General features: G+C 40.8%; 1 protein-coding gene across 2 annotated transcripts; it reads right to left on the bottom strand.

The window, feature by feature from the left end:
- Positions 1-447: 447 nt before the first annotated feature.
- slc27a4 (solute carrier family 27 member 4) lies at positions 448-27,627 on the bottom strand. Of its 2 annotated transcripts, XM_054756184.1 has the most exons (14): positions 27,099-27,624; positions 24,846-25,007; positions 20,413-20,623; positions 20,171-20,354; positions 15,647-15,805; positions 12,133-12,202; positions 11,938-12,029; positions 10,651-10,760; positions 10,362-10,571; positions 8,651-8,777; positions 8,445-8,582; positions 8,203-8,367; positions 7,971-8,117; positions 448-6,112 (listed from the first exon to the last, which is right to left on the bottom strand). In XM_054756184.1, exons 2-14 carry the CDS (start codon positions 25,004-25,006, stop codon positions 5,955-5,957), a joined length of 1,932 nt encoding a protein of 643 aa, XP_054612159.1. In that variant the 5' UTR covers position 25,007; positions 27,099-27,624; the 3' UTR covers positions 448-5,954. The 2 variants fall into 2 exon arrangements, with proteins under 2 accessions (XP_054612159.1, XP_054612160.1); XM_054756185.1 differs by lacking the exon at positions 24,846-25,007 and having other exon boundaries at positions 27,099-27,627.
- Between the last annotated feature and the right edge of the window lie 8 nt (positions 27,628-27,635).

The following is a 27,635-nucleotide window of genomic DNA, read 5'->3' as shown; positions in this document are numbered from 1 at the left end:
AGAAGTGGTATAGAAAATGGATGGATGGATGGGTGACTCCTGTACAGTCAAACCTCGGTTTTCCTACGCCCCAGTGTTTGTGTGATTCAGGTTTTGTTGAATCATTTATTTCTATTTTTTCTAAAAAGAAAAAAAAAACGCATTTTATTTTTAAATAAAATTTCAGAGTAGCACCGTATCTGTATTTGTATAAGTATCTGTCTCAAATGTCATTTTTTTCTCCTTTAAAAAAGATAGTCTTATTTATTTGACAGTTAATTAAGTTTATCATTAATAATAACGAAATTAATTAATTAATAATAAATACAATCTCGATGTACCGCCAGATGGCGCCCGTGTACCACCTGTGGTACACTCCTGCTGTAGAACATTTATCCTTAAACGTTTCCCTCCCTGCGCCACATACTTTACAGTGGTTATTTTGACAATTAAACACAATGTGGATCAACAATTGAAATCGTTTTTATTCATGATTTCTTCATTTTTCAGCACAGCTTTTCTTGTTTTCTCCAGACATACTATACGGCAGATAAGAGGACATCGGCGTGTCTCGCAACACACCTCACACACCTCGACCTTTTCAGGTTATGCACTCTGCACACCTGCTTTCCACCCCTTTTTCAGCGTTCTTGGAGGGACAGATACGAAACAAAAAGGGCAAAAATGGGGTTGCGACGTGTCAATTTGAGCCACAAGTGAGCCGAGACACAAGTGTGTGTGGGAACTTTTCACAAATTGGACCAAATTAAAGTCTTGTGTGTGTTACGTGTAAGTAAAACAATATAAAACACACAGGGTGAATATATTTTAGGTCCAGGTTGAGATGTTACAAACGTTTTTCACTCATTTGTGTCCCTTCATAATCCCTCATTGTAGATTCTGTCGCCCCCTGCGGTTACAACAGGTATCACAACCTAAACACATCAATTCCCTTTCACTGCAGCTGCAGTAGTTTTGGAAACCTGGCTTTGCAAACCAGTAAATATATTCTAAAGAGACAGTTCATCTCCATTGTGCATCATTAATGAAACTTATTTCTGAATCCAAATGTGACTGCAGCAGATTGTCGTACAACTCAAGCATGAATTAATCCCATTAAATAATCACACAGATCAAAATACAGTCATGGAAAGTAATAAAATCAACAGTTCCTCATAAATAATAATTTAAAATCATCCTTTAAAAAAACGGAAACATCCTATTCAGAGTGCTCTGCTGTTGAAGTCACGCGCCCCCTGGTGGTCAGAGTTGACTAGAAGAAGCATCATTAACAGCTGTTCCCTTCAGATAATCACAGACTGTTTCCAAATACATTGCCACAATTTGCCTTCTTTTTTTTGGGAAAGAAACAACATTCACGAGAACGATTCACACTCATCATGAAAGAACAGAAGGACTCAAAAAGACGAGAGGAAGACGACAAAGGGATGAGGTGTCACGGATATGTGTCAGGTGAAACGCTTGAGAGAGAAATGTGGGGGTGAAAAACCCTCAAAACAATATCTTTTTAGTCTGCTTTTCCGCTCCGAATTGGTTGATGAGCTTGTAAACGTGGTCTGAAACCAACACGTGCCACATGATAACCACGTGAGATCCTTCTCTTATTGGTCGCTAGAAGGTAAACAGGAAGTAGGTTTGTCGTTCGGAGCGGTGAGTGAAACTGTGCTGCTTAACAGCTCACGATATTTCACTAAACTTGAAGGCAATTTCTACTGACCATTACTGTATTGTCTGAGAGTGAAATTTGGGGGTGAAAAAACCCCCCCAAACAATATCTTTTGACTCTGCGTTTCCACCCCGAATCAGTTGATGAGCTAGTAAACTTGGTCTGAAACCAACACGCGCTGCATGAAAACCACGTGAGATCCTTCTCTTCTCTTATTGGTCGCTAGAAGGTAAACAGGAAGTAGCTTAGCCGTTCGGACCGGCGAGTGAAACTGTGCTACTGAAGAGCTCACCATATTTCATTAAACTTGAAGGCGATTCTTACTGAGAATTACCGTATTGTTTACACTGCTTGAGTATGCAAGATACCTTTGAGAAGCATGGCAGCGCATACAAATAAAACGAGGCCGCCACACACAGGCTGGGAAAAGAGTTGCCGCCTTTCATGCTTTCAGTCATATAGTTCGCTTTCTCGCTTCCAAAACCAGTCAAACTTCTGTTTTGAACTGCCCCAGTTTTCGTATGATTCGGTTTTTGACCATCATTTTTGCCATAATGAATAATTGCCTCGGTTTTCATAGACTGTCTTGGTTATTGTGGAGTGCCCGACCAAAGTGCCCAATGCGTTGTTGACTCACTGTCTGTGCATTTTTTTTTTTTTTTTACTGAGTGCAACTGCAAAATAACACGCCATGGGCCCAAAGAAAGTCGTGAGTGCCAGGAATTGATAAATAAGGTGAACGTATGAAGCTGCCACCACCTCTTTCCTCCATGTGTTCATGTCATTCGTCATTTATTATTATTCCGCATTGTATTCTGCATGTAAAACTATAATTATTCTCTGTAAAATGTACTTTTTGATACTATTTTGGGGTATCTGGAATGGATTAATTGGATTTGCATTATTTTCTGTGGGAAAATTTGCTTCAGTTTTTGTCGGACCTTTAGGAACAAATTAGTAACAAGAACGGAGGTAAATTAAAAAAACAACAACAAAATGCATCACAACAAAGCATGTGACTTTGCTCTCGTCTTGTACACGTTGCAACCATGGACTCGGGAGTCAAACGGAACAAATAAACGCAACATAGATTTGTTAATTTGCCAGTCGAGGTGGGAGCGCTGTCTCATCTCACCCAAACGTACCTCAGCCGAGCAGCAGGAGGCGAACTCGAGGCCGATTAAAAAGGATCGTACGGACACATTTTGGGAGAGGACAACGCAAGTCAAGACAAATCAGAGCTGACAAGATTTGAATTTAACAACCAGGAGAAGAAAGACGTGGAAGATAGAAGCTGACAGTGACCCACAGAACCACATCATGTGTATGGGTGGGCGAGAAGTCCAGGGCCTGTGAATGACAGTAAGGCACAGCGCTCTGCCAATGCTTGATGGCGCTCACTACACACTGATGACAGACACGGCAAACAGCACATTAAACGTCGTATGGACTTTTCCAAACGTCACTACTCTTTGGATCATTTTGGCTCGAGTGAGTGTGGTCACGAATTCTGCTTTTCAGTCTAATTCAAACAAACCAGTAAAAGTTAAGTCTTCCTGCACAAAGCCCCCAAAGCACACAAGCCACGTTTGTTATTTGTAAAGGAGTATTAGGGCCCACCTGAAAAGAAAAGAAAATCCACCAGAATTAAGTGGGGAAAAGTTGGAATGTAAGGAGAATAAAAGGCCTAGTTACGAGGGGGAAAAAAAGTCTTCAAGGAAAACTGCACTTTTTTTTTCTCTTTTTAAATTGTGCTCATCATCCACATTCCTTATGTCAGTGCTTTTCAATTATTTTCTGTCATGCCCCCCCCAGGGGACAGAAATGTTTTCACACCCCCCCGATTTAAAGTACTGTTGAGAAACTGACTATTTATTAATCTGTCCTGTACAGACTGAACTAGAAAGTGAAACCAGGCAAATGTAACATAATGGAGCGCTGTGAAGCATACAAGCGTATTCAACAGTCAAAGAGCATGTTGAGTACTATAAATTTGTACATGTTGGCAGGTCTGCACTCACACTGAAAGTACTCCCCCCCCCCCCGACAGTTCAACGCACTACCTTATGTGAAACATGAACACACATTTGACCCTTTTCCGTGCGTTCTAAAGAGAAAACCAGCTAGCATGAGGGAGCAAATAATGCATGTAATGGGACACACCTATTTCAACTATAAAGCCCTCTAAAAAAACCTCCAACGCCATTTTATAGTTTTAAATACATGCTGTGACCATGCAGTAACAGGTACATTCATGGTAACATGTAATACAGTATTTTGTCGTATTTTCATCATTTAAAGCATTAACGTAATTTCTTTAATGGGCGCATTGATTTCACAGAGCCTTCTGTAAGCCTGTGAGGCTGTGCAAGTGTACGTTGGTTAACCTCACTCCCTCTGCCTTGAGGGCTGCGCTGAACACGCGGTCGACAGTCCGGGCTTTTGGCCGTGTGGTCAGCGCTCTCGTCTCCCATTACAAAGGTCCTGTGTCCGAGCCCCCGGTGCGGGCGGTGCGAAACAGGGCGGGTTACACTTCGCAGGATAGAAAAGGTGTGTCTGTTTGCTACTACTAATCACGGTAGACTTTGTGAAGCCGCCACCAATGACCACTTGTGAACAAATGAGGATCCAGAACCTTATCTTTTTGAGCCTGATTATACGGAGGATGAGATACAGGTTTTAGAAGCCGAGCGGGCAAGAAGAGAGAGTGAAACGTGGGAGTAGACGGCAGGGCCGAGAGAGTCAGAACCGGAATGACTTGGTGGTGTAAATGTGGGGCTTGCCAAGCCATGTGGACAGAAATGGACAACAAACCCTGCGGTGGTACAAACATTTTTTCGCATAAGTGGAAAAGACGCCCCAGGCCAGCTGGACCAGACGGACAACTGTCCATGGAGTAAGTCAGCATGATATTGATTGTGATACATGGAGCACATAGTGCTTGATATCACAGCTATATACACAGTCCATCTAGCCGTGTACAAACAAAACACGAAATGTGGGCTAAGGTTGTCTAGTCGTGATTTGTCACATGCTTGTTCTTGATTCCCAGTCAGTATAGATTGGTGTCCTATCGCATTGTTTTGGAGTGGGCCCGTTACCTCTCGGTAGTGATGTGAGGCGCTGTGTCACTACGCCAGAAAAGTAGTTCTTCGGTGTTAGCTCCTACAATAACGATGTCGCTGTAGCTTGGCTAATATGCAGTTCATGTTATGCAAATGGAACATTGTTGGGGTTTTTGAGGTTTATTTCGAGGGCTATGTAGTCGACATAGGCGTGTCCCATTACGTGCATTGTTAGCACCCTCACGCAAGCCGTTTTTCTCTCTTTCGAAGTCCAGTTTTCCTTTATTATGAGAACATGTTTATGCTCCAAATATTGCGACTTTATTGTTAGAAGATTGTGATTTTTTTCTTGTTAAAATTCCAACTTTTTTTTCCCCCACTTAATATCGTGCCTTTATTCTTATAAATGTACTGTTTTCTTGCCTTTACGAGTATTTTTATGATATTTTGACCATGTTCTTGTACATCTAGTTGTGGATTTCTAAAGCGTTACTGTTTTTCAGGGCGGCCCTAACACTGGAACAAACCTCATGCACGTATGTATATTCAGTCGCATACAAATAAAGCGTGAAAGAAAAGCGTTTTTTTGTTTTCAAAGCTGACGACAAACACAAATAACGCAAAACGATTCCTTAAATATGTAAACTAAATATATGTGGTGTGACGCAACATATTGGAACAGAAAAGCTGGTTTTGATTCATATCAGCTGCGAGTTGTTTGTGTTTTGGAGTGACCCTTCAACACTTGATGTCTTCTCCACATGTTGGCCAAAGACGAGACGAGAGGGAGGCTGCAGCGACGTTGCCATTGTTGGCGTATAGTGCAGGTTGCAGCCTCGTTGCCAAACTGAGTCAAAGACTAACTAAACAAGAGACTTTAGGTCTTCACCAACCCAGTCCCTCTCCTTTAAGTCTGTGTAGGCCCCAGGCAGCCTCCAGTGCGCACTGGAGTGTGTCAGTGTGGTTCTGGTGGTTGCGTTCAAGCTCCCAGAGGGACGCGGTTGCTGGGTTGGTGTCGGTGCGTATGCGTGTGTTAGCTGAGGTAGCCAGAGGGGGGCGCCACGTAGGAGGGATGGCGGGAGAGCTGCTTGTGGAGTATCGCCGAAATGTGGGTTTGAGGTCGTGGAATGCATGTGGCTATTTCTTCATTTCATTTCCTGGCTATTTTCATCTGTTTGTGTTGCACGTAAGCGTACCGCAGATGTCGCGGGAACGTTTGCTCGTCACAATTTATGTTTCCCTGAAAGTATGGAGCGGTGCATCTCCTCGTCCAGCCGCACGTAGCGCCCCCTGCTGGAGTCCAGGAAGTACAGCGTGTCAGACACCACTCTGGGGTCGAAGCCCTCATGACGTAGGTCTGTCTTCTGGAACTTAAAGGTTCCTAAGACAATGGAAAACACACGTCAATGTTGCAAACTCATCAGAAAAATATACTCATATGATGTACAGTTTGAACTGCTGCCTAGACATCTTCTATGTGAAATCCTAGCAAATATTGATTTTAAACTATAGTATATTACTTGTACAGAAATACAATATATGGATGTGTTCTAGTAGTATATTGATAATAGACAGGATTTTTCTGCAATGAATTTGACAGTAGTTGTTTATATGCGTATGTGTGAAATAAATTCATACAAAAATCGCAATGCCGTGTATTTTCATTGGTTTTAATTAGAGTGGTTCTGCAGTCGCCCGCTAGAGGACGCCAGAGTTTAGTTGAAATGTGTCGCAATATTTGTTATGGAAACAATGATGAGACCGCCATTGTTTCTTCCGTTTCTTGTTCATTTAAATGCCTGGTACAACTAGGGGAACAAATAGCTCATAAGAAATGAATTTTTTTGGCAGTACATGCTATAACTATTGATGTAAGAAGCGTCTGTGTAGGCTCTCAGTCGTACAGGAGTTGTCCATCAAGGGAAAGGCTGGACAACGAGCCTTTCCCTCGATTGATGTAAGAACTTAACTCATTCAACTCATAACTGAACTGCTGCCTAGAGTTCATTCTCATTCAATAACTCATTCAATCCCAGCCATTTTTCCAAAATTCAACCCCTTCAGTATCAGCCATTTTAGACGATTTTGAGTGATTTTTCAAGGCGCGCAGTATATTGTGTTCTATGGCTATATAAACATGGCACCTACCAAAAGAAGGAATAGACTCTCGTCATTCATCAGAAAAAAAGTTAGTTTCTACTGGTTTCCGTTCTTTAGTAATCACAAACAAAAGAAGGGAGAAAAACAGCTTTTTTTTCCCAAGCATAACTTCCACTTTGACACAATGTATTTGCTTTTGTGACAGCTCAGACATCTAAACAACCGCACCACAACATAAACAACACAAAAAATCGAATGAAATAAAATACACTCTGCCACCTTGTGGCCGTTTTTATGGCTTAAAACTGCGGTGACAGCGACTTCTCTTTGTGTGCGGTCGCGTCCACCTCTTTTTGCCTTTCGCACAAAATAACATAAAAGACGTATAATACATCCTTGGGAGCGAGCGTGTGGGTTGGAAAAAAAAAAACAATGTGTGAATATGTCTTTGGTATTGAATCCCCATCAGCATGTAGTCTGTTAACAGCCACTTTCACCCCACTTGGTCTTCAAAAACATAAAACCTCCAAAAACGCCCAGAGTTATATTTCTCTCCCGCCGCATTCCTGCGCACTGTCGCCTGTGCGTTCTTGTGTATGTGACGAAGACGCTCGCTACTCTACTTCTGTGACGGAGCGGCGCGGCCATCTTGTTTACGTATGAGTTCCACAGCGGAAGTCGATGCGAGCGTCTTCGTCACATACACGTGCACGCGCAGGGGACAGTGTGCAGGGATACAGCAGCAGACAAATATAACACCGAGCATTTTGTGAGGTTTGGTTTTTTTGAGAAGGCATTTTTGTGATGACTCTTTTGAACGTATATTGTTTTGAGAAGCCAGACTCTTTACTTAAATGACGCCAGCAACTAAGTGGAACTACGTTCTTCATTACAGAAATCTGACCAGAACTGGCCTTGGGAGACCGAGTGGGGGTAAGAGGGGGTAAGTCGCTGTTATTGGACTACAATGCTGACGCTATCCATTTAAGTGATTTTGGTTACCAAGAAAACCATGGAAATGGTTAGGTATCAGCTCTTAAATTCAGCTATTTTTGTTGTTGTGTCCAAACAAATGTACCTTTAGTTGTACCAGGCATGAAAATAAAGAAGAAAATGAAGATGATGGAAGATTCTTTTACCGGTTTTGTTGACTTCCGGGAGAAAGCGCAGGAAGACGGGCCTGGCGTACGGAGGCAGAGCCTTGTCCAGCTCCTTCACAAACTTCTCCAGGTCCGAGGAGTGATTGGGATCGGCGATGGCAGCCATCCCAGCCTTCCCTTCTGCGCCTAAACATGCAAGAAAGGCAAAGTCGGTGCTGTCAAACACTGGGCTCTACTGCCTGTCTGACCAAGCGTGCGTTGAAGTGTATACCGGGTACTTCCACGCCGTAGACCACCACGTCTTTCATGTCGAGAAGCCTGCTGAGCGTCCCCTCCACCTCAGTGGTGGAGACGTTCTCGCCTTTCCAGCGGAACGTGTCTCCTGTCCTGTCCTTGAAGTACATGTGGCCACACTCATCCATGATCAGCACATCGCCTGATGAGAGGGATGCGTTGGGTCAAATCAGCATACAATAAGCAACGCACTTCATCATGTACTGTATGTGCACTAACCAGAAAGATACGCGCTGTCTCCCTTCTTAAAGACGCTGTGAGCGATCTTCTTGCTGGTGGCCGACTGGTTGACGTAGCCGTCGAACCTCCGTAGAGGGTCGTTCTGAATGATCCTGCCCACCAGCTGACCAGGCTCGCCTAAGGAGACGCTGGTTAAGTGAGGACCTCTCTGACTTATCCCCGACAGCGATAGGAAACACACTCACCGGGTTTACAGGGAATGCAGACGCCGTCCGGCCCTCGGATGAGCTCCATGGTCTCTTCGTCCACCCGCACCAGTCTGATGGGGTAGATGAAGGGCAGGATTTGGCTGTTGAAGCCACATGCGCCAACCTGAAGAACAAATGAAAATCAAAATGGTAAGGTACCGAAAATAGTCCTCAACATAACCCCCAAAAAAGGAACCCACAAAAAAGATCAAGATGTGAAACCAATCCAAAAACAGATCAATCAAGTCAGGGGTGTTCTGACTTTTTCCAGCGAGGGCCACAGAGTGAAAAATGAAAGGCTGCAACTTTGCCAGTTTCATATTGTGTAAAGCAACACATTTAAATATGCTAACAAGTTATAAATATATATAAAAAAACGTATCTCAGCTTTGTCATGTAGGTGAAAAAGCCTATTATTAGTACAATTTCTTTTTCCATTTTTGCTGTTGTTTTTGAATTTTTCTTTAAACATTCTTCTTAAATGATCTTTTGAAATTTTCTTCTTGTAATATTATGACTTTATTCCCATAATATTATAACTTTTTCCCCAATTTTTCGAAAATTAAAACTTTATTTTGTTTGTTTCTCATCATAGTACGACTTTTAAAAAATAACATGTTTTTTTTTAATTTAATATTCCAACGCCATGCTACTAAAATGACATTATTTTTTTCTTAAAATTACAAATTTATTCTCGTAAAACTGCAACTTTTTTCTTGTTAGAATGTGACTGTTTTGTATTAATATTTCGACTTTATTTTAGCCGTTTTTTTCCATTTCTGCTGTTTGGAAAAAAAAAAAAAAAAAACTTTTCAAACTATTTTAACTTTCTTTTTGTAAATTTTCTTCCCGTAATTATTACTTTATTCCCATAATATTATAATATTTTAACTTTATTCTCATGACATAACATTTTCCACAACCTAATTTTCCAAAAATTACAATTTTATTCATTGTTATGTTTCTTTCTCATAATATTATTACGAATTTAAAAAAATATATTTCTTTAATATTTCAACTTTGTGATAAAATGGCGTTATTGTTCCTTATAATATTAAAACATTATTCTCGTAAATTTAGGACTTTTTCTTGCTAGATTCCATCTTTTTTTCTCTTAGCGTTCGTTCTCTTTTCCCTTCTGACTTTATTTTTGTAAAATACAGCTCATTTTTCAATTTCTGCTGCTTTGTTTTCATTTGACAACTATTTTAACTTTCTTCTTGTACTTTTTCTTCCCGTACTTATGACTTTACTCCCATAATAATTTGACTTTATATTATATCTTTTTCCGCAACCTAATTTCCCAAAAATTACAACTTTATTCATTATTTTGTTTTTCATAACATTACGACCTATAAACATTTATTTTGTCTTTAATATTTCAACCTCATGTTACTAAAATGACATTATTTTTCCTCATAATATTACGTTATTCTCGTAAAATTAGGACTTTTTTTCGCTAGAAACTGCTTTTCTTGTTAAATATTTTTAGAATGTGCGGCATTGGCCCATATCCCTTGGCCACACTTTGGACACCCCTGTGCTAAGTAGAGATATTCCCTATTGGCTTTCTTGCCGGTATCAGATGTACATTCAGAGTTGGGAGTGTTCATATCACAAAAAAAGCTCAGTTCTTAGGAGTGTGCTTTGGATGGCTGAAAGGGACCACGTGCGAACAGACCCGGCTGTTGTTGCGACACGTTCCTACCTTGTTGTCAAAGTTCCCTAGGCTGCAGTTGCACTCGGTTGCTCCGTAGAACTCGGCAATCTGCGGAATGTTGAAGCGCGTCATGAATTCCTCCCATATGGACTGACGGAGGCCGTTACCCAGCGCCATGCGCACGCGGTGCCGCTTCTCTGTGTCGCGGACCGGCTGGTTGAGCAGGTAGCGGCAAATCTCTCCGATGTACTGCACAATCTGGTGAAGGAGGAGAAAGGCAGACCGTAGCTTGTAACGATGATGAAACGCCAGAGTGAGGGTGCAGCATTTGGCTTACGGTGCAGTTGTATTTGGCGCAGTCGTCCCAGAAGCGCGAGGCGGAGAACTTCTTTCTGATGACCACAGTCATGCCGTGGATTAGACACTGGCCCACTCCCACAATGTTACCTGTGGAAACACAATTCTTTATTTAGAAATGGAATATTTTCGTAGTTAACCTGTTTACAACCTTCTAAATACGTTTTTTAACATTATTAGAGCCCTGTAGGCATGGAATAACACCCCTATAGTCACCTTTACACTCCTATTACCCAATAAAGTAGACGTAATGAGAGAAAATAAGACATAGACTCACACACGTTAGCATCTGGAGAGTTCCTTGTTCTTTTTTTTTTTTTGCTTCCTGTTTGTTACAATATATCCTGTGGTGGATACTGTCATCATCAATGTAACACACGCTAGGTCATATATCATCACGTCTTTGAATGCGTCTTCTGAATGCCTTATATTTGTATTTTACTTCATTTAGCCATTTTTATGCTTCAATCCTTCATTTAGATTAAAAGAAAATGTAATTTTTTTTTAAAAAACCACAAAAGCGCAAAATTTGAAGCGCAAAGCGGGGAGGGGAGGGATTACTGTGGGATTTTTTTAGTTTATAAAAATGTACGTTTAAAAGAAAAACATTTTTAAGTTACATATATTTAAAGACAAAGTTTTGTGTGATTATTAGGGATTCACTGATCCACATTTTTCCACTTCTGATCTGATCCCTGAATTTGAATAGCTGCCGATACTGATAGCATTTCGATACCAGAGCTCTGTTTGCTTTCATATGCAAGCATGCCAAAATACCAGCAAATGTTGCTCGAACAATATTGATCTGACACTGATTGGCCCCATCCCTAGTTGCTATTGATTATTACTACAGTATCAACATTTCACACCATCTCTCATCGACTATTTAGCTTGGCTGAAAGTGACCAATGGTAATTAACGAGAGAAGGGGATTGTTATTGGAGCTGGAAGTCATCGATGTGTCACAGCAGGCACTTGTATGTACTGTACGCATACACACACCGGAAACAATGCAGTAAAAGCTGACCAATCACAGCCTTCAAGGTCCGCATCTCCACAGCGCGAGGTTAGGTTAGCGTATGCTGGCGCTTCGACGCAGGAGCTTCAGAAAACCGGTGAAATGCAACAAATTTCCTACCTGGAGAGAAGCGTCAAAATGCGTGCCGAGTGCGAAAAACGCGTACGTGTTGGCAGGTCTACACCAGCAATCCAATTCCTGAGTTTCCTTTCCTAAAAACACAGAGACCACGTTGACGTGTTCTTGTACCTGCAGAGTGGTAGAGTGGAAGGCAATCATACAAGACGTCATCCGATGTCATCCTGAAGCCGTAATACACCAAAGCGGCCATGCGGTAGTACCTGTGAGCCAAGTCAAAAAGCAGTTCAGTGCACTACTCCACACGTGAAAAGCTACACGGATCAATCAGCCGAGCGTCCGCGTGAGTTCCTCTGCTTTTCCTACCTGCTGTGCACAACAATGGCAGCTTTGGGCATCCCGGTGGTTCCGGACGTGTAGATGTAGAAGAGGCGATCTGAAAGACACACAGCAGTGACATTTGATGAAGTAGCTTCAAAAATGTGTTTTCGTGTGGCGGGCACAGTAGTCCAGTAGTTAGTTGAGCACTTTCTCAATCGGGGTCTCAAACTCGAGACCCGCGACGGTAGTTTGTGGCATCTTCTTAACATCAAAGTTTAGTATGTGTGGCCCGCGCACCCCGGGCGTTCGCTACATACAGTTGTCTCTCGCTACATCGCGCTTGCAGCATCGCACCCTCACGCTATCGAGGTTTTCAAAAATTCATGATCACTGTTTTGTGGTTGAATGCAGCCTATTATTTGTAAGAAAATTGAACATATTCTTGGCCTAAATGAAGCATTTCCAAGCATAAAAATGTCTAAACGAACTAACTAAATGAACTAAAATACAAATACAAAGCAGAAGACACATTCTAAGCGTAACTGTGGTATTCTACATTGGTCACTAGGTGTCAGTAAGTGTTGCGTGAGACGGGCACTAGACTCGTCATTAAGGTTCTCCAGGGAACACATTTACCGTGACACTACTCGAGCAGGAGTTTCATTTATAGGGGTGTGAAAAAGTGTTGGACCCCTTTCCTGATTTCTTATTTTTTTTGCATGTTTGTCACACTCAAATGTTTTAGATCATCAAACAAATGTAAATATTAGTCAGTGACAACACAACTGAACACAAAATGCACTTTTTACATGAAACTTTTTATTATTAAGGGACCAAAACAATCCAAAGCTACATGGTCCTGTGTGAAAAAGTGATTGCCTCGCCGGTTAAAACTTTTAATTAATTGACATCTATCAGCCTGGAAAAGGTTATAAAGCCATTTCTAAAGCTTTGGGACTCCAGAAGCTTTGGGACTTCTAAACGTATTTAGAAGATCCGAAACAGGTTTTCTATGCTGTAACTACAAAAATATTCACTTTATTAATATGGAATCCTAGCTGGAAATTCACTTATCGCGGTTGGGTCTGCAACCGACTAACTATGATAAATGAGAGACGACTGTACATTACATACTGTATAATGGCATATGTACATATAATGGCAATTTTAAGTCCCACAAGAGCTGGTCAGAGGTACTTTAGCTTGCTTAGAGGAAGAAGCTCTTTAATTGGGCAAGCATTAGCCAACACTGAACTCACACCCACCAGACAGAACACTGACTACAATCAAGACGTGAACACAAAAATGACAGCACAACATATACTGTAACGTTTAAGTAAACACACATAGGGCTACTATTACTACTACAGAGAATAATAAACAGCAAGTACTTTAACGCTAAACACATAGCTTTAGCAACTTTTTACAAAACAAGTGCTGCAAGGCACTTTTTATCTTTATACTTGATGCGTTCAGGACATTCAGGCTACCTACATTTATACAGGAAAAAAAAACAACATTTTCACGAAATTCACTCTTTTCCGTAAAACTGGTATTACCTACTACTACTTTCACATTTCTCAACCGATTCAGACCGTTCCAAAGTCAAAATTCTCAACTCATTCGGGACATTTAGCCTTCCCCGTACACTGTGCTATCATGTTAGGTGTTAGCAAGTTAGCATTGCTAGCATGGTAACATTAGCATAATAGCTTTTTTAGCTATTTTCATGGGTAGACACATAAACACTTAGCACTATTATGCTACATGCTAATATGCTAACATTAGCATATTAGCATTTTTAGCCATTTTCATAGCTGTAAACTATAATCATCAAAATCAAGAAACATGTTCTTAAAATACTATTTGCATCAAGTTTCGCAGCTTCAGTCTATCACAGTTTCTCAAAAATGTTAATAAATCATGCTGTTTCGTGGTTGAATACGGCCCATTATTAATAAAATGTATGTTTTTTTTTATAGAAATTTGATGGATTTTTGCCTAAATGAAGCATTTTCAAACCTAAAAATGGCTGAATGGAGTAAAAACATATATAAGGCAGAAGCCACATTCAAAGACGTTGTGATAATGTATTCTACACTGATCACTAGGTGTCACTGTAATGGCTCGGTGAGACACACAAGCATCAGACTTGATCGCCAAAACAACGGGCATTTATTGCAGCTTTGAAAGATCTCACAACAGGCGCAGTAATCCTTAACACGGATTCTGCCATATTGGGTAATACAAATGTAAAGGTGCCTATAGGGGTGTTATTTCATGTCTTGATGGCTCTAATAATGTTAAAACACGTATTTAGAAGGTCGGAGACAGGTTTTCTGTGCTCTAACTACGAAAATATTCCATTTATGAAAAAGAATCCTTCTTTGTCTGCAGTTTGGGTCGATGGCGTAAACGTCACTTTGTAGTTGTCATATGACATCAGTCAGCTGACATTAAGCTCCCCTCCTGATTCGCGTTTGCTCCCCCGCAGTGTTTCAAGCTACACGAAGATGCAACTTTCATCTTTATTATTGTGATGATGGATGAACTAACTCTGCTGGAAGATGTCTATATCTATAATAAAAGTTATCTGTTCACTTGTAGCGGCTAGCTACGTAGAAAAAAAGTGTATTGTTTACTGGCTTTGCTTGGCGTCATGAACTCTACTACAGAAATCAGTGTTTTCTACATGTTGGCTTCTTAAACTATTATTTCACGATGACATTAAAAATGTGCCCATTGGTGAAACCTTTTCAATATGTTGCCTTGACTTTGGCTGCATTGTCTTTTGCATAATCATTTTACATTCTTGGATATGGCTAATGTTTGATAGCAAATGCTAACTGGATGTAATACATGAAGTGTGTGCCCTAATGAACGTTACATAGCTAATGTAACTGACATATTACCAGTACTCACTCACTAGTACACAACTATTTAGGACTTATGTGCAATGATCTTTATTTCCATATTGAAGTGAATTATGATAGCAACTACTTTGATTACCTGTCAACTTTGAAAATGTGAATGTGAAATACTAATCATTCATATTTACAATAGAATTTCAGAGTTTACTGCTTACATTTTGTATATGTTTTATGTTTTATAGAAAGAGGTAGATCATTTTGATTTGTACTTGCATGCTGAGAAAGTGCGTGCACTCCTGATATACATACATAACCTACATAAATACCTACTCATATTTGAATAATTATAGTAAATATATATACTTTCTATATTTATAGTAATAGGTAGATCTTTGGGACTTGGTCATTTTAAAAGTATCTCGCAGGCTAAAAAAGTGTGAGCACCCCAGCCGTACACTATACTGTACTTGAGTACCATTTAGTGGTTCAAATGTGCAGTACACCTCTCATGACAATTATTGAAAAAATGGTCTAAAAATATGTTTTTCGATAAAACCCATTATGGACGATACTTTGTAGCACAATTATTGACCAGCAAAATATGTTGTTGTGACAGGCCTAGCCCTCATGCAGCCAAAAGTTACTATTGTAAAGATTGTTTGATATTTCCTGTGGCGTGGCCTCCTTACCCGTGAAGCAGCGCTGTGTTCGACTGGGCAGGTGTGAAGGGGCGGCGGCCAGCAGCGGCTCCAGGCACTCTGTGCCCCGTGGCACCCGCTTGGGGTCCCAGTCTCCGGAGCAAAACGTCTGCACCGTCTTGCCCATTGAAGCGTGGACTTCAGACACAGCTGGGGAGAAATAAAAGGTTACAAGATGTTATGGTTTCAAAATCTCAATGCATGTCAGTAAGGCTTTTAGCAACCACACTGCCTCCTGCTGGTTGTTCCCTTCAATCTGTAGCCTTAAAAGGTTTGCAGCCATTAAGTAAAGAACAGGTGGAGGATGCGGTGCAAAGTAAGCATCCTAAATCACTCTTCAAAAAGGCTGAGGGCAGCACTTTTTCAGGATTTTTTTTCTACATTGGGCAGCCACCCAAAAAGCAGCATGAGGTGGTGAAAGACTAATTTATGAGCACTCCACAGCGCCTGGCTGCACTTTTCCAACCCTAATGCAGATAAGGCGGGAGCATCTTATTGCAGGTTACACGTACCATCACATACAGTATGAGCTGGCTAAATGCTAGAGGTCAATTCCTCTGATCACATATCTCAACATAAAAAGCCATAAAGCAGTTATGAGGTTATGTAAGAGGGAGCATAATCACATCAAGAAGCAAAATGGAAGACGGAGTGCACTGCTTGGCAGCAACCAGCAGAGGCGCTGTTGACTCAGATGAGGCACATACTGTACTTCCCTCGCTGGAAGCCGTGGGCAAGGGTACGAATGGCCTCGGGGCTACAGGGGTGTCCAAAGTGCACTTTTTATTGGCCCGCAGCATATTTTAAGAATACAATTTAACAAAAATGATAAAAACCCAACAAAACAAACAATTGCAAACATGTAAAAATCAGCAGTAATTTTATAAGAATAAAGTCAAACTATTAAGAACTTTTTTTTTTTAAATTAGGTTGAAGAAATATAAAAATGATAAAATGTTATTATAATGCTATGGAAATAAAGTCCAAATATTATGGGAGTAAAGTCATAATTAAGAGAAGAAACTGTAACTAGTTGGAAAATTTCAAAAAAACAGCAGAAAAAAATAAAAAATAAAGTCAAAATATTAACAGAAAAAAACTCAAAGGAACTCATTCAAAGGAGAAAAGAAGTTGCAGTTTTGCGAGAATTAACTTGTAATATTAGGTGGAAAAATGTCATTTTATCCCCATAGAGATGAAATATTACAGAAAAAATGTTTTTTTTTTTAAATCGCAATATTGTGAGAAACAAACAAAACAAAATAAAGTTTTTGGAAAATTTGGTTGGGGAAAAAAGTTATAATATTATGGGAATAAAGTAAGAATATTATGAGAAGAAAATTGAAATATTTGGGCGAAAAGAAAAAAAAAACAAAAAACAAGGGCAAAAATAGGGGAAAAAGAGTTCATACCAGTACACTTTTTCACCTACATCACACAATGATGTTTTTCAAATATATACTGTGTATATACAGTATATATATATACAAAATATCTAAGTGGCCCTTGCATCCTTTCATTTTTCACTACGTGGCCCCTGGCCTAGTACAACTACACTCCTCAAGCTCAAATACATTGTGGCCTTAACTGGTCTCTGGATCACCTCAAAACACTCACTAATTCCCAATCAGATGTGATCCAGTGCAATATTTATACAGCTCACAGCCACTAGGGGGCATATATCTGCACAGAAACTAGGGATTGCTACGATATGCTGTGGATGTAGCAACGGTTGAAGCATCTTTTTTGGCATTTCAGTTCAACAGCATCTTTCAGAGCAATTCCACGAGTGATTTCTGAGGGAATTGCTATGTTGCAGCTGTCTGTGTAGAAAATATCAACAGAAATACTTTTATTTTTTTAACACGAAGCAGCTCTTTTAAACAATTCAAATCCAGCACAAGCTTTATCAGTATGTTGTGACATCCTTCTCCTTCATCACTTCACTGTCCGTTCCTCCAATCTACTGTAGGAGCCATTTAAAAGCTCCATTGACTGATCGTGAAGAGCCATCAATCTTTCATGACCTCTGTAGCTTTTTCTGGGTGCCACTTAACGTCAGAGCACTCAGTGACATACAGTACCTCAACACACAGTGGAAATGCTGCAGCATAGACATGCACTACAGTAGATCCCCGCTTTTCATGAGGGTTACCTTCCCGGACCCCCGGTGATTGCCGGAAAAAACCTCACACACTTACAAGAATAGCTACTCACCGCTAATGAATGATAATGTAAGATGATCCGTGAACACATGGAATGGGAGTCACGGTGTAGCCTTTAGCCTGGTTGTCGGGCTAGCGCTAGAGGCTATATGATCATATATGATCATAAGTTTTGAGGTGGGATTGACAGTGGAAGCTAGTGGAAGTAGCCCAAGTAACCTGTGTCTCACAGCTCATAACTATGGTGCATTCAAGGACCGGCAAACAAAGTACAAAATCTCAAGGCTTGAGGAAAAAACATAGAGATGTAAAATTGTGGTACTGTACATGAATGCTGTGTGTCAGGGGTGCCCAAATTGTCTCAACCTGGGACCCACATTTTCCACTGGTCACTAAGTCGCGACCCACCTTTATTTCAGTCATTATTATTTGTATTTATTTTTCACGTTTGTTGTAAGTTTTATTTTTTCGTTTATTTTATTCAGCCATTTTGCCAAGGAAATGAGGAAGGACCTGATAACTGCATGCAGTGAGCTAACTAATTAGCCTCCAATTAATTTACTGTATTCTAAACTTAAGAACGAGTTTCAAACAGAGTGAGGAAGCAGGACACGGAATAGGAGGAGACGTTCTTTTCACTCATGTCGGACATGCCATGGCTGATTGCATGCAACGTGACGGTAATCTCATGTCAGGTCTCAATAATGGAACATTCCTGACGCCTAATGGCCAGAATACTACAGATACCGTTGTCTTTCAATTGGGGATGTCAATCAATTAAAAATATTTAATCGTGATTAATCACATTTTGTCCATAGTTAACTCATAATTAATCACACCAAACTGCCGATAGAAGTTTTTATGTATAATAAGTAGGGGTGGAAATCTCTTTGTCGCAACTACAATGATAACCACATCAAATTTTGTGTAAAGGGATATGAATTTTGGAAACACGGGCAATTATTTTATTCTAAAAATAATATAGTTAGAAATCCCACTGTTTTTGCATGTTTCATGCGAGCAGCATTTTGTCCCACTTTGTTTGACAATCCTCCAACGCACCTTCCAACTTTGTCCCGCTGCACAGATAGACTACTATACAGTATTTTTACCCTTTTTCTTTCACCTCATATTTGCTCCCAAAGCATAAAGGTAAGATTTGATGACCTTATTGTGTGCTAATGTGTATATTTGGAGGGTGCACTTTCTGGAAAAACAAAGTCCAGGCTCGTACTGGTGGGTGGTGGGTCTGTATTCATTCTGAGCTTTTAATTTGATGTGGTTCCTGTCGTAGTTTTACAAAATACATAATAAGATAAATGAGATTGCTCTAATGTACGTATGTTTTACTGATGTGTTGAAAATCTTTCCTGGTGACTAGCTAGTGCGCTGCTAATGCTATTTACATCCATTCTCATCTTGAGTTATTGTCACATTGACACAAGCTCCCCAATAGCTGTCCTCGGCTACCCCTGCTATTAAATAGCAGCTCGTAACCCAAATTTTAACTCGCAGTTCAAAGCAAAAAAATCATCCGAGAGAGGCTCGCATTTTACAAACACTTGTTAGTTGGGACACTCGTATGCCAAGATGCCTCTGTATAAATGACAATAAAAAACACTGGCAGTGCTCCGGTAACTTCTCGCTTCTCTCTCAAATAACTCTGGTCTTGTTGCGAGAGCCATCTGCCAGGGCTTTGACGCTAGTAAATTATCCATCCATCCATTCATTTTCTATGCCGCTTACCCTCATTAGGATCGCAGGGGTATGCTGGAGCCTATCCCAGCAAAGCCCTTTTCTTTCTCCATTTCTTCTCAACATTTGCTCCCGCTTGTAGCGTTTCCTCAAACTGCTGTGTTGGATGAGGGTCAAACAGGACGTCAAAAAAACAGTGCCGTTAAAGGAAAGTTCCGTTAACGCCTAACCTCTGACAGCACTACTTTCAATATTTTTTGACTAATTATACGCTATAGTCAACCACGAAACAGCGATCATTTATGTATTCATCCATTTTTCAAAAACCGCAATAGAGCAAGAGAGCGATAATCGAATCACTATATACTATAGCGAGGGACGACTACATAAGTCATTTTTGCCTCATTGTCTATGACCACCCAGAATGGATACGCGACCCACTTTTGCGTCCCAACCCACCAGTTGAGAACCCCTGCTGTACATTGTACCTATATTATCAAGTATGTATAAATTATTACCCACTTATGGTGAATGAAATGTGCTTTCTGCGGAAAAAAACGGCCTCTTTACAGAGAAAATCTGCGACTTTGTGTTGCTGCGAATGCTTGATCTCGAAAGTGTGCGGGTCCACTCTATGCGGAGTGCTGGGCCTTACCGTCAGTCAGCTCGGCTCCAAACACCACAGCCTTAGCGTTAGAAATGGTAACGCAGTGCACCAAGGCCTCCAGTCTCAAGTTAAAGTTGATGAGTGCGGCCTCCACGCCGATTTTGGCCATGCCAAGCCAGAGCCCCACATACTGGGACCTGTTCTCCATGAAGAGGGCCACCACGTCGCCCTCCTGTGGGGGAAAACAGCTGGTTACGCACTGGGATTTGCGAAAACTACAATAGTCTTACTTTGAAGCCGCGCTGGAGCAGCAGGTTGGCCACTCGGTTGGAGTACTCGTCCAGCTGCCGGAAGGTCCACCTCTCGCCGGTGCCTTCAAAGATGAGCGCTGTTTTGTCCCTGTGACGACGCACCGTCTCGGCGAAGATGGCGGGAAGGGTGTTCTTCTCCCGTAGGTGGCGCTTGACGTTCATCTTGACCCGCAACAACACTGCAGCAGCGCTGAACAACGATGACTTATTAGTAAGTATTAGGGGTGCAAAATAAGCATCGGACCGATACGAGGGAATTATGATGTCATAACGATAAACCCACTAACATTGTCCAATAGCTCGGATAACCGATAATTTCAAAAAACGCACCGATAAGGCGAAATTTCCTGTACTGTGCGTGTGAGCAAATCAAGCGCTCCTTTTTACTCCTGCCTGTGACGTTAACACCCCGTCGTAACTTCCCCCGAGCTCACTTGTAAACGAACATTTGCTTTCAGAGACATTTCGCGTGCTGGATGCACCAAATGCTCCGTGATGAGGGGAAAAAAAAACATCGAGCACACCAAAAACCTCATCAGCCACCTGAAACGCCACATCGCTACCACGCTTGGGGCTTATTGTGTGGCGGCGTTTGAAAAGCGCAAAAGTTTTGCCAGAGACCTCCGTGGCATCACACCAGCTTCTCGGAGCTTGTGCCCAAATACAGTGCACCTTGCTGGGCCATGCCAGGTGGCTCCTCCCGCTCTATACTCTGGTTCTCCTGATAGTAGTGATGTGGTAGTAGTGATGTCATATCTGATTAGGACAAATCAACAGGTACAGTTGGTCAAATCCTCATTTATTCAAGTCCGTCTTACCTTCAGGTGTGCAAAAAACCAGTGTTAAATCTAAATTTGAAAAAGGTAGATATAAAAAAAAGTTATCGGTTTGAAAACAAATTATCAATCACATCTAGTATGTATCAATACCGTTTAATGTTGTAGATGACCACAATGTAGCCCACCGGACGCCCTCCAATATTATTCACCTCACTTATGCATCATCTCACTTACATGTCTTTTTTCTGTGCCGTCCCTATTTCAATGTTATGATGTTTGATGATGCTTGTTTGCTGTCTGCGAATAGCAAAAAAAAAAAAAAAAAAAAAAAAAAGTGAATAATGGACGCACCCATAAAAAGTCCTAAAACTGCCTTTTTTAATTTTTTTGATTTATTATTTGGGTAAGCAGTATCCAAAACAGAACTGGCAATGAGCTTGGCAACAAAAACAGCAGAGGGTCATAACTCAACATAACTGTGTGACTCACTGTGTCATAAAAGACACAGCAACACATGCACAGGGCAACTACTACGACCACAGGGGAATAATAAACAACAACTACCTTAGCTCTAAAGGTGTACTTTGGCCAACTACTTACAATAAGGTGCCGCAAGGCATGCTGGACCCAACATCGCTCCCATCCTAGTAGTGCTTTCAGGTTCCCAGCATGCCCTGCGGCACTTGTTTTGCAAAAAGTTGCTAAAGTTAAACGTTTATTGTGTTTGTTACTTATTATTCCCCACAGCAGTAGTAGCTGCCCTGTGTATGTTAATGTATGTGTTACATGTTGTGCTGCCTTTTCTGTGTTTGCACCGTGATTGTAGTCAGTGCACATGTACAGTATTATACCGTGATTTGCGGACTATAAAGCACATGTAAGCATGTAAGCAGCACCCACTAAATGTAAAGATCTGTACCAGTCTATAAGCCGCAGGTGTCACTGTTGTAACATGGGATATTTAGAACACAGAAAGATGTTAAACAGAAATATTTTTTTCAGTTTTACTTAAATAAATGCTTTTTATTTAAGCATTTATAAATGCTTAAACTTACTTCGATCAAACTTAAAATGATCAAACTTACTTAAGTTGTGTCAGAGATCGCTGCATAAGACTTCAAATTGTGGTATTAGCTTCCACTTCACTTGTCCACTTGTCACTTGTTCTGCACTGTTCTCCCCAAACAGTGCAGAACAGTGAGTGTAATATGACCAGTTAAACACTAGCCTACCAGAAAAGTCATTCATTGCCATCCTCCTCCGTCTTGACAAGCATCACAATTGAACAGCCTCATAATTCCTTTGTCACACTCTTTGTCCATCTCTCTCTCTCTTTCGTTGTCGCTCTTCATTGTTTAGCCATTTAGCTTAAACTATCCTCTTCACTCAGTCCAGCCTTTCGAAACCCATTGGTGATAGCAGACTGTTTGTGATGCGAGTAGTCCAAACAGAAGCTGTAGTAGTTCTACACTTGATCAAACTTACTTAAGTTGTGTCAGAGATCGCTGCATAAGACTTCAAATTGTGGTATTAGCTTCCACTTCACTTGTCCACGTCATTACTTCCTGAAACTGCACTCTAAGCCTCATGGGAAATGTAGTTTTTGGTCATAAATTAGCCGCATCACTGTAGAAGCCGCAGAGTTCAAAGCATAAGAAAAAAGTAGCGGCTTATACACTGGAAATTACAGTACTTACAAAATGTTACACAGCAATTTCTACTGAAGTTGCCACAAAAAATGACTAATAATTTAAAGCACAGAAATCTGATAACATGCAGGGGCACGATCGACTCAATATTATTTCATTTTATAATAATAATTTCTAGTTTTACTTTTTTAAGAATATATTTGTAGTATTTCTGTGTCAAAAATCAGCCAACATTTCAAAAAACTTAAATAGTGAAGTAGATTTTAATGCAAACCACAACAGTGCACCTGCAGTATAACGGTACGTGCTAAAGTGCTAACATGTCAGCAACATGTATTTTTGCTACGTGATGAGAACTGAACAGAACTGTGTTTGGAAAAAAAACAAAGGTCGTCTGTTGCCTATGAGACAATATCCAACACCTGTCATAAAACACGGGGGAACAGAGGTGCAAAATGGAAAGATGGCATTTGACATTCGACGTTTGGTGCAAAGATCCAGATAACGCTTCCAGATTCATAATGCCAAGTATAGAGAACATACAAACCCTTTATTTTTAAAATCACAGATATTAAAATTCGCAGATTTAGTACACTTTCAAACCGCTAGAATAATGTATAAAGTTAATAATAACTCGTTACCCAAAAATCTAATCAAGTATTTCTCAATCAGAGAGGAGAAATATGATCTTAGAGGAAAATTAAACCTAAAACATTTATATGCGAGAACAACGCTGAAAACCCACAGCATTTCCGTGTGTGGAATTAAATTATGGAACGGATTGAGTAAGGAACTCAAACAATGTACAGAGATGAGCAAATTCAAAAAACAATACAAGCAGTTGATGTTTGCTAAATACAAGGCAGAAGAGTCCTGATTGTTCTGTCAGGCTTGTTATTTTATTTTATTTATTTTTTTATTTTCTATTTTATTTTATTTTATTTTATTTTATTTTTTATTTATTTAATTAAATTTTATTTTTTTTATTTATTTATTTATTTTTATTTATTTATTTATTTATTTATTTTTATAATTTTCTTTGTTGTGTTTAAAAAAAAATAAATAAAAAAAAAGCTTTGTTCTTATTTATTTATTTATTTATTTAGTATTGTCATCATTATTATAATTATTATGAATGTTCTCTCCTTTTTTTGGGGGGGAGGGTTATCCCACCGTTATCTATTATGTGTTATCCTGACTATCACTGAAAACATGACATGGAATCCAGGAAGTGAACTACATGTACTGTACTAGATGTAGAATGGATGGGGGGTAGGATTAAATAAGCTTTGCTTCTTCCTACTCCTTTTGGACATGTGGAACTGTCAAAGAATGATTCACGAGATGTATTCCATTGTAACCTTCATGTTCAAATAAACTAAACCAAACCAAACCAAACCAAACGCTGTAGCCAGACAAGCGAGGGGGTGCTGTATCATTACTGACGCGTCATCAAAATCTGTTATCAAGAGAGTCTACGACTTCATTGAAGTGTGCACTACAAAAATGTAATCTGACAGCATCGTCCAGCTTTGTTATCTTTATAAAGGCACGGAATTTTCCTACAGACCACACTGTGTTGTGCAGCCCATTCACACGACATTACAGCTGGTTAGTTCACTTTGCTTTATCTCTATCAGGAGACGTATTTCCTCTTAAAAAAAAAAAAAAAAAAAGAGCAGCGACTGAAGGGAAGCAAGTTAATGCAAAAGTAAATATTGGCTTTAGTGAAGAATGCTTTGCTATTCTATTGTCCTCAAACTCCTTCAAATATTTCTGCAACCTGCTCTGCCACTACTATGCTTCAAAACATACTATTAAAATCAATCCTTTTGGCTTGATGATGACAGGGATGCTTACAGAGAAGACAGTCGGCATATTTTGCATGGAGCACATTCCTATTACCGCATGGTGACGCTTTTAGCTCACGTTCACAACGCAACACGAAAGGCATGAATGACACTCAAAACACGCAGGCACTTACTGCAAGTCTCGGCCGATGGTTTTGGCGAAGATACGCAGGAAGCGCCATCCTCCGCTTCCCAGGTAAAAGATGAGGATGGCAGGCAGAACCTGGAGCCACGGCAGGCGCACTACCAGTCTCAAGACCAACAGCAGGGCCGTGCAACACGCTAGACGAAGCATCCTGCAACAGTAAGACGCTTGTATATATATACAGTATATACAGTATATATATAAAAAAAGGTAACATAACGTCATCAACGTTCACATTCTGACTGCACTGAAGGTCGTAGGCTTTGCCAATGTTTTCTGAATGAAAATACCAACTGAAGTCGCAAAAATACACAGTCATACTCAGGCATATGTGCGTCCTCACTAGACCTCAGCTTAGCGAACATCAGTCGGTTAGCGCTTTGCTTTTTCTTTTGCCATCTGTGGCTTTTTTGGGGGGCAGAAATCGCTCAAACATGAAGGACATCATGCAAGGTTAGCAAGTTGCAAGGGAAAAATGTGACGCTGAAGTCCAGGCAGTGATGTTATCCGCATGGTCACCTGTCATCAAAGGTATTTTATTCTTTCGACACTCTTGTGACTTAAAATATATTAAAAAAACAAAAAAACCCAAAGAGATACGAAGCACCTTAGTGAAACAAGTGTTTTGTCACTTTACTGTAGATACACAGTGATTAACTTCTTTTTACACTTGTATGACCATCACTTTTTAAAACCCTCAAGGGCACCTTGGGGGACCAAACATGTACATTCTGCTCTACATTTGATGTTTTTTTATTGTCAATATATTGGTGAGTTGTACAAAACTTGCCCAGGACTTGTTTCTGTACTATTTATTAACATTACTACAAATATTCCACTTTGCACTTCCATTTTGGAAAACATTGCACATTTTGTGTTTTTCCCCCATTGAAAAAAAAAAATCTGAAAAAAATTATATATTTAGGGTTAGTTCTGAGGTTGTTGGAAAGATTTGATGGGGTTAAAATGGGGGAAAAAATACATTTGTACGAGGGGGACTCTTTTGGGACCTAAAGGTGAAAAGTGTAACTTCATTTTTCAAGGGCCTCAAGGGTTGGAGGTTTTGATTACGGCACCAAAACTTATGAGGTAAAAGGGGCTCAAATTTCACATCCACGTGTCGCAAAAATGATTTTCTTACAAAGCGCGACAGAATGACAATGCGATATGATGAGTTTTGACAAATAAAAGCTCTAAGTTGGTTTGTTTCCCTTTTTATTTGAAATTGCTTTGCAAAGACACAATCTGGATAAGACTGAAGAAACTCAGTTTGACATTTCAGCTTCTAACCCTGCTGACATTGGTGGTGTTTACGATCTTACTTCCTTGTGTGGACCCATCTTGTCAGGGGTGTCCAAAGTGCGGCCCGAGGGCCATTTATAGCAAGCGTTCTTTTTTTTGTGGCTCACCGTACATTGTAGCAAATTAAGCAAAAATGTTTCCCGATGTCCCTAGCTGCTTGTGAGTAGTGTATATTGAACACATGAAGTGAACACATTTATTAGCGATTGCTGTGCTATAAGGAAAAAGGGGTAGGATTAAGTAAGCTCTGCTTCTTCCTTCTCCCTCTCTGTACTGCAAACTGTAAACAACAGACAATTGTAACCTTGCGTGCAAAAATAAAAAAAATATACATCACATTGGTCCACATGTCCTTCGATTTGAAGTATACGGTCTCGGCTACCCCTGAAGTAAATTATACCCTCAGAAAACTTTAAACAGGAAGTGGATGCAGATGATGAAAACCTAACCTATGCTTGGCTTGGTCGTGGGTAACAAGTGACAACTGAGAGGCGTCCAGTGACACCTAAAGACCAGGATAGAGGATGAAATCTACAGTCATAATGACCCTGAAAAGCATTGTTGTCATCTAGGCATTGTTAAGATGTTAGTCAGACAGAGGCTGCACATAGAATGACTCCTGTCTTCACCCACCCTGTAAGGAGTTGCAGAAAAAGATATTGTGGCAGCTGCTGCTGCACCCGGAAATGTTTTAGGCGTGTAGCATCATATTGCGGTAGTTACATGGCACTATGTGAGCCATGTGCGCGTTCACAAAGGGCCTAAATGACTCCTTGTGGACGTCCATGCACGAAAAAGGTTGCAGATGGATGGCTGTGTAGGATTCCACCAAACACAGTGGATGTGCAAGTCCCAAATGGGTTTAACACCGGCAAGGTTGACAGAGGACAAGCGCAACGGTCACATCAGGCAACCTTTTGTTACAACAAACGCCTCTCACCTGGTCCGGTCACAGCATGGAAGGTGCAAAGAAGAAGAAATCCCAGACGAAGAAGCTCCCTGATCGGCTTAGAGGCCAGCCTGATGGTCGGTGCCCTTCTCCGCCTCTCACTGTCGGCTTGATAGCGGCGCTAGGAGAGGCGCGCAGTCGGATACACGCACCGGGATCTCCCCCCCACCCTCTTCATGAAATTCGCCCTGCTGTCGACGTCGACTTTGACCCGGCGAGCATCACTCGTCCACGATCCCGGTCCGTGATATCATTTCCCGCCCCATTGTGCCTGATAAAACGCCGATAGCAGGCGTAATTCCAATGACCTTATAATTTTCTCAGCAGAGCCCGCCCACCACCAGCATAGCAGTGAAGGCGTAATCGGTGATTGACAAGCGCCGCCACCAATCCGCGACGGATATTTCCGACCGAGAATGGGGAGGGCGCTTGACTGGAAGGAAGACGCGGCCTTCGCTTGCCTGCCTGTCGCCGCCTGCTGCTCGCCGACATGCAGCGTTTGTGTACCCGGTAGTGGACAAAAAAACC

The sequence above is a fragment of the Dunckerocampus dactyliophorus genome, chromosome 17, assembly GCF_027744805.1.
Source record: "Dunckerocampus dactyliophorus isolate RoL2022-P2 chromosome 17, RoL_Ddac_1.1, whole genome shotgun sequence".
Taxonomy (NCBI): domain Eukaryota; kingdom Metazoa; phylum Chordata; class Actinopteri; order Syngnathiformes; family Syngnathidae; genus Dunckerocampus; species Dunckerocampus dactyliophorus.
This window is presented reverse-complemented; position numbering and strand designations above follow the sequence as displayed.